The 8,223-nt window shown below is 39.9% G+C and overlaps 1 protein-coding gene across 2 annotated transcripts in view; it reads right to left on the bottom strand.

Annotated features, from left to right (window-relative positions):
* Positions 1-8,223, bottom strand: part of AKAP6 (A-kinase anchoring protein 6) — a 495,488-nt gene that overhangs the window by 163,666 nt on the left and 323,599 nt on the right. For both annotated transcript variants that reach the window (XM_036734767.1, XM_036734768.1), the window contains one exon: positions 239-359. In XM_036734767.1, the coding sequence (XP_036590662.1) occupies positions 239-359 (121 nt within the window). The remainder of the gene's footprint in view (positions 1-238; positions 360-8,223) is intronic.

Below are 8,223 nucleotides of genomic sequence, written 5' to 3' on the forward strand. Positions count from 1 at the left end.
TTTGTCCTTCTATAGAATTACGCCAAATAGAATGTGATAAAGGGAACTTTCTTGCAATTATGATGTCGGTGCAGCCTGTCAGCACACAGGGGATGGAAATGAGGTTGGGGACAGGGAAGGGAATTCTAATAGACACCATGATACATACAATGAACGTAGCGATATCCTAAGAGAGAAAGACTTGTCAGGCTAATCAGATCTTCTATAGCAAAGTAAAGGCAGAAATGGTAGCTCTAACCTTGTAAAGATGCTGCTGCTGCTCCTCTGACATCATCAGGTCATGGCTGTCCATCACTATAGATTCCATGTCAATCAGCCAATCCCAGAGCTCCTGATATTCTGAATCAAAGTCCAAAAGCCTGTAGATAAGGAAGAAAATGTATTATGCATAAATACAGTGTAGTTGTTAAAATCTTGTATTAGAATAATGTATTCTTGAAACTCATGATGTTCTTAGGTGATATTTGTAAAGGGGCAGGGGAGGGAAGCATTCTGTGTGTGGTTACACAGAGTGGACAAAACAGAAAATGAAGACAGTTACAAAAGGGCTAGATTTTGAAAATAGAACATTATTCACACTATTCATGCTTGAGATCTGGTGGTGGCTTTTTTCTTGCAAAGCTACTACTAGGGATCTCAGAGCACTTAAAGAAAAGAACCATTCCAGCAGTACTGGAAAACTCCCCTAGCACATCTATACTTGTCATATTGAAAAACGGAAATTGAGTGGCTAATGGGAATTCTGGTGCACATGGCAAAAACAACACCCCAAACTTTCAGTTACTATTAGATGTATCACAGGTATCAAACCCTTACCGACTTAAGACTAGGAACATTATATTTAACTAACTTTTCTACAATAATTATAATACTTCATCATATCCAAATTATTACTTCCACTGAAAAAAATGACTCAATCCATTTATCTGTCCTTCTGTTGTCTATCTGCCTATCTCTGCAAATATATATCCTACATTTATTTTCATGGATGAGTTGCTAGCATTTCAGCTTAACACTTTAAGATAGGCTTGAGTGAATATGGTAAGCCAGTGAGAACTAAGGCCAGATACAGTATTAGACAGGTGTTCCCTACAGACATGTAAGAAACAAAGGTAAGGACAGGAAGTCAAAACAATGAATCCTTGAATAGCCAGCAATCATTAAAATTCAAAGGAGGATCACTACAGTTTTCAACAAAATAAATCATTAGAATAAGGAGCTTAAAAGGATTAATGTGATTCTCTATTGAAAGCCTAGTGAATAAGTAAAGCAGAGATTCTTCTAAAACACTGTGATCCAAGAAAGAAAGCAGAGGCTGAAAAACTGCAAATTCGTCAAAAAAAATCATCTCTTAAAAGGAATCCTTGAGTCTTGTCAAACTGTAACTGAGGAAAACCTCATCAATAACAATGAAGCAGAAACCATAGTTATGAATGTGGATCTAGCAAGTGACTATCTTATTACTGCGTTCTCCCCATCTCCCCATACCCGTTCAATGATTGCTTGCCTAGAGAATTGACTTTCACCATTTAAAAAGCATCATCTTACTAGATCTGACAAAAATATTATAAGGCGTGTCTGCTGATGGGAGAAGCTGGACCAAAATGGGGCAATAAAAATATCAATTGTAGATTAAATTTCATGATGCTATATAGACTCTAGTTGGGGGGTGGGGGAATACTGTTAGTACACGTGATTTAACCAACAACCTTTGTTTACAATGGGGTGGAATCAACAATAGTATCTCATTCCAAAAGGCTAGAAACAAGCCAACTGCAGTAATGTGGACAAGTGGTGATGATCTTCGGTCCATTAATAAGTCTGGATAGATTAATGATATTTTAGTTGTTCACAATGGAAGGAGCATGTGATTGCTTAGAATAGCCCTCTGTCCTTGCAAGTTCCAAGACTGGGATATTTAGCTATGGAGATTGCAGATTGTATAAGTGGTTTCATGGAAGGCACAATGCTTTCTATGCAAGTATGATGTCAAAGAGGAGAAAGAAAAGAGGTGGACAGAGATGGAAAGACAGATACGGAAACAGAGATAGATGTTGAGACAACACTCAATTTGTCTTGATTCAAAAATACCACTTACATATTTCTCTTTAAACTTGGACATCCAAAAGTCCCCTGATAAAGTTATTTTGCACAGTTTCTGTAAGCTGTGTAATGACCAGAAGATCACCTGGTGAGGTTGGTGACAGTAGGAAAATTAATAGATAAAAGGTACCCCCTCCCCCCAATATATCATGCTTTAATCTGATCCTTTTAGCTTTCTACCAGGTTTATCTTGCAAAGATGTGTCTAATGAGCTCTTCCTAGGAAAGGTATTTTTTAATATGTTTAGACATGAAGAGAGAAGAGTTCTTCTGCCATAATCAGGCCCTCCAATTACTCCATAAAGGAGCTGGCAAATTTCATTAACTTCCTGAAAAAACAAAATTTTCCTCTTTTGGCAACAAAATGATCTTCTAACTCTTGCTATATGAAGATCCCAACCCTTCTCCCTTGACCATCATCCAAGAGTGTGCAAATGCATCAACAACAGATGGTTAGAAGGCAGCTCTCAAAGGATCTGGGAGCAGGAGCATCAGTTAGGCATGAGATGCACTGAAGCAGTCTTCTCACTGGAACATCAGAAGTCAGTGTACTTCTTACACACCTGACGGTGCAACCTGAATTGGTAATGATTCTTACGTGAAATACCTGAACTTAGTCCTATATTCTGCTGCTACAAATTAGTTCTCTGGACTGAAAAGAAGCTATATTCTTTGGTTCACCATGCTAGGGTCATGTTGTATACCTTGGTTCTTACCTTTTAGATGGGGGAAAAAACCTATGCAAAGTAAATGTAGGATATGTGAAATGGAATTTAAGGTGAATACAAATTTCACATAAGTTAATGATAAATATAAGATAAAGAATCCTTTCCTTCCTATGTCCAAACCATTTTTCACTGGCTTTGAACATACTTTTGTTATACTTCTCTTTACTATTTTAGTCAACTCCACCATCCTTCCTGCTAGTGTCCTGATCCCTAAGCTGAGAGGGAAACAGGCATTTGCCTGTAGTTAGTTGATGATAGATTTCAAGAGGAAAGTGATTTTAGGCAAGTACTTTCATGGTAGCCATGCATGTCAAAGAGAAGAAAGGAGAGAGTAAGGGAGGGAGGGAAGAAAAGGGAGAAAAAGATGGGAGAGAGAAAGAGACAGAAAGGAAGAGAGGGAAAGGAAGAGAGAGTGAGGTGCTATTGGTATCCCCATTTTATATTTAAGGAAACTGAGGCAAACAGGAGCCCACAGCTGGTATGTGTGTGAGGCTGGATTTGAACTTAGGTCTTCCTTATTCCAGGTTCAGCACTCTATCCACCATAAGGTGCCTCATGGAAAAAAAAATTTCTCCCTCTTTCTAAAAATAAAATCCAGTTTTCTCCACAAAAGATATTTGATCAGTAAGTCAAAAAACATTTATTCATTGTTTGCTGTGCTACAAATACAGGCAGAAGAAAGACAGATTCTGCCCTCAAGGTGCTTGAATCATAATGTGGGAAGGCAACATATAAATGGAAGATAAAAAGTGGGAGGGTGGTGGGATGAGGAGAAGGCACCTCCAGGGGAATATGGTAGAGAAGGAAGTTCTGAGAGTCAGAGATGGAACACTGAGAGGAATAAAGGAGTGAATCTGGGTCTTAATAACTACTTTATCTGTGTAGAGTCAGGGTCAGAGTTCACTCAAAGATGCAAGTTCTCAGAAGACTAAGAAAGAAGTCACACAGTTTATGCTACAGGAAAGAGGGAGTCATTGACATTTCTTGAGCAAGAGAGTTCCACGAACAGATCTGTGCCTTAAGAACAGCAGTTTGGCAGGTGTGGAGGATGAACTGGAACAGGGAGAGACTGGGTTCCTGGAGACAAATTAGGAGGCTACTGAAAAAGTCTATTTAAAAGCTAATTAGGGACTGAAGTAGGGTGGTGACCATGTGAGAGAAGAAAAAGTGAAAAATATGAAAAGTGTTGTAGAAATAAGGGACAAAACTTGGCAAATGATTTCAATGTGAGGGAAGGAATGAGGGAGAATAGAGTTGAGTATTGCTCCTAAGTTGCCACCCCAGAAAGCTGGAAGGGTGCATTATCCTTAATAGAAAAGGGAAGTTAGGAAAGGGAGTATGTTTAGTGGGAGAAGACGAGTTCTATGTTAGATATTTTTAGTTTGAAATCTATGTGTCATCCAGTTGGGGATATCCAATAGACAACTGTTGATGTAGAAAGATAGGAGAGTTAGATATATAGATTTTGGAATAATCTGTATAGGTATTATAATTGACCTCATAGGGGTTCAGGATATCACTGGGTACACAGAGGAACAAGAAAAAGTCCAGGAAAGAGCCCTGAAATGTGCTGGTGTGTAGTTGGCAGGGACTAGATGCAAAGGAGCAAAAGTAGTCAGAGAAGTAGGAGCAGAATGAGGAGAGAGCAGGGCTACAAAAAGCAAGGGAAGAGAGAGTATCTAGAAGAAGTGACTGATCTATGGTATCGTATTCTATAGAGGTCCAGAAGGATGGGGATTGAGAACAGGCCATTACTATTGTAATTAAGAGATCACTCGAAGAGGAGGGGGGTAGAGCCAAGATGGCGGCTGGTAAGCAGGGACTAGCGTGAGCTCCATACCAAGTCCCTCCAAAAACCTATAAAAAATGGCTCTGAACTAATTCTAGAATGGCAGAACCCACAAAACAGCAGAGGGAAGCAGGGCTCCAGCCCAGGACAGCCTGGATGGTATCTGGGTGAGGTCTATCCCACACGGAGCTGGTAGCTGGGAATGGAGTGGAGCAGAGCCCAGCCTGAGCGGCATGGACCAACAAGATCAGCAACTGGGCAGAACATGCCCTAGTGCCCTGAATCAGTGAGCTGTGGCAGTTACCAGACCTCTCAACCCACAAACACCAAAGACTGTGGAGAAGGTTAGTGGGAAAAGCTGCGGGAGTAGAAGGAGTTCACGGTTCGGCTTCCAGCCCCGGGGGCAGCAGAGGTGGGGCAGCTACGGCTGTTGTTACTTCTGGCTCCAGGCCCACCTGGTGGGAGGAATTAAGTGGCGGATCAGAGCAGGAGTGCACAGCCTGCTAAAGATCTAAGTCCAGTTTGGGTTGGGGGTTCTTGGGGAAGGAGCAGTTCTGGTGGGGCAGAGCCAGCACCTCCCCCCCAAATGTGGAACATAGAACTCTCTAGTCTACAAGCAGTCATACCCCACTGAAAAACTCAAAGGTCAAGTTAGTTGGCTGGGAATATGGCCAGGCAGCGAAAACGCACCGAGATTCAGTCTCAGACTTTGCATTCTTTCTTTGCTGACAAAGAAGACCAAAACATACAGCCTAAAGAAGTCAACAGAGTGCAAAAGCCTACACCAAAAGCCTCCAAGAAAAACATGAACTGGTCCCAGGCCATGGAAGAGCTCAAAAAGGATTTGGAAAAGCAAGTTAGAGAAATAGAGGAAAAATTGGGAAGAGAAATGAGAAGGATGCGAGAAAACCATGAAAAACAAGTCAATGACTTGCTAAAGGAGACCCCAAAAAATACTGAAAAATACACAAGAAAACAACACCTTAAAAAACAGACTAACTCAAATGGCAAAAGAGCTCCAAAAAGCCAATGAGGAGAAGAATGCCTTGAAAGGCAGAATTAGCCAAATGGAAAAGGAGGTCCAAAAGGCCACTGAAGAAAATTCTACTTTAAAAATTAGATTGGAGCAAGTGGAAGCTAGTGACTTTATGAGAAATCAAGATATTATAAAACAGAACCAAAGGAATGAAAAAATGGAAGACAATGTGAAATATCTCATTGGAAAGACCACTGACCTGGAAAATAGATCCAGGAGAGATAATTTAAAAATTATTGGACTACCTGAAAGCCATGATCAAAAAAAGAGCCTAGATATCATCTTTCAAGAAATTATCAGGTAGAACTGCCCTGATATTCTAGAGCCACAGGGCAAAATAGAAATTGAAAGAATCCATCGATCGCCTCCTCAAATAGATCCCAAAAAGAAATCTCCCAGGAATATTGTCGCCAAATTCCTGAGCTCCCAGATCAAGGAGAAAATACTGCAAGCAGCCAGAAAGAAACAATTTGAGTATTGTGGAAACCCAATCAGAATAACCCAAGATCTGGCACCCTCTACATTAAGAGACTGAAGGGCTTGGAATACGATATTCCGGAGGTCAATGGAGCTAGGATTAAAACCTAGAATCACCTACCCAGCAAAACTGAGTATCATGCTCCAAGGCAAAATATGGATTTTCAATAAAATAGAGGACTTTCAAGCTTTCTCAGTGAAAAGACCAGAACTGAATAGAAAATTTGACTTTCAAACACAAGAATCAAGAGAAGCATGAAAAGGTAATCAAGAAAAAGAACAAGAAAAAGAAATTGCAAGGGACTTACTAAAGGCGAACTGTTTTGTTGACATTCCTACATGGAAAGATGACAAGTATGATTCATGAGACCTCAGTATTAGGGTAGCTGAAGGGAATATGCATAAGTATATGTTTATGTATATATATGGGTGAATGTGTATGTATGTATATCTCTGTGTGTGTGTGTGTGTGTGTATACATAGAGAGAGAGAGAGAGAGAGAGAGAGAGAGAGAGAGAGAGGGAGGGAGAGCGGACACAGGGTGAGTTGAAGATGAAGGGAAGATACCTAAAGGAAATAAAATCAAAATAAGGGATGAGAGAGGAACATACTGAGAGAGGGAGATAAGGAGAGATAGAATGGGATATCTCCCATAAAGGTGGCAAGAGGAAGCAGTTCTGTGGGAGGAGGGGAGAGGGTAGATGAGGGGGGAATGAGTGAACATTGCTCTCATCAGATTTGGCCTAAGGAGGGAATACCATACATACCCAATTGGGAATCTTACCCCACAGAAAAGAAGAGGGAAGAAGAAAAAAAAATGGGAGTGATGATGGAGGGGAGGGCAGATAGGGGTGGAGGTAGTCAAAAACAAACACTTTGGAAAGGGGACAGGGTCAAGGGAGAAAATTCAATAAAGGGGGATGGGTTGGGAAGGAGCAAAATATAGTTAGCCTTTCACAACATGAGTATTGTGGAAGGGTTATACATAATGATACACATGTGGTCTATGTTGAATTGCTTGACTTCTTATGGAGGGGGGGTGGGAAGGGAAGAGGGGAAAGAATTTGGAACTCAAAGTCTTATAAACAGATGTTCAAAAACAAACAAAAGTGTTTTTGCATGCAACTAGAAAATAAGACACACAGGCAATGGGGCGTAGAAATTTATCTTGCCCTACAAGAAAGGAAGGGAAAGGGGATGGGAGGGGAGTGGGGTGACAGAGGGGAGCGCTGGCTGGGGAACAGGGCAACCAGAATATATGCCATCTTGGAGTGGGGGGGAGGGTAGAAATGGGGAGAAAATTTGTAATTCAAACTCTTGTGAAAATCAATGCTGAAAACTAAATTTAAAAAAAAAAGAATAAAAAAAAAGATCACTCAAAGCCTTGGATTACAGTTATAGTTAAGAGGTAGTATTGAAAGAGAGATTGCAAAGGGTTAGAAGTGAATAGAAGAGGATAGGAGGAAAAGAAGTGGAAGCAATGAGCATTGTACATGACACAATGAAACAAAGACCCAGAAAACAGAATTTGGGAGAATGGCTATATTTTCCCGGTATCTTCTCCATCATTCTATGCTCCTTTTCCAAGGTTAATATGTGTGTGTATGTATATCTACACACACACATACATATATGTATTATATACGCATATACATGTATTATACATACACATACACATATATGTCAAGTTTGAAAATAAATCAAAATAAATCAAAAAAACACCAAAAAAGGTGTTTTTTGTTTAAGCTGTTCCAAATTGCAATTCTTTGACTCTGAATAAAAGCCTTATTTTATTTATTGATTACCTGGCTGATCTGATTTTTATACAGGCTTGACAGCATAGAGATGTATATGTGTGTATGCATGTATATATGAATATGTCTATATATCCATATATGAATATGAATGCATATGCATGCATATATGCATGTTTATGTACATGTGTGTATTCCACACTTTTGCTCATTCATTAAATATCCATAGATTTGACTAGCATAATTTATTGCTAGTGTGGATGCTATGATATGATCTGGTTGCGATACAAAGTTTAAGCTATAAGCCCTACTCTAAATTCCAAGAGGAGTTGTTTTT

This window comes from Trichosurus vulpecula, chromosome 8, assembly GCF_011100635.1.
Source record: "Trichosurus vulpecula isolate mTriVul1 chromosome 8, mTriVul1.pri, whole genome shotgun sequence".
Classification (NCBI taxonomy): domain Eukaryota; kingdom Metazoa; phylum Chordata; class Mammalia; order Diprotodontia; family Phalangeridae; genus Trichosurus; species Trichosurus vulpecula.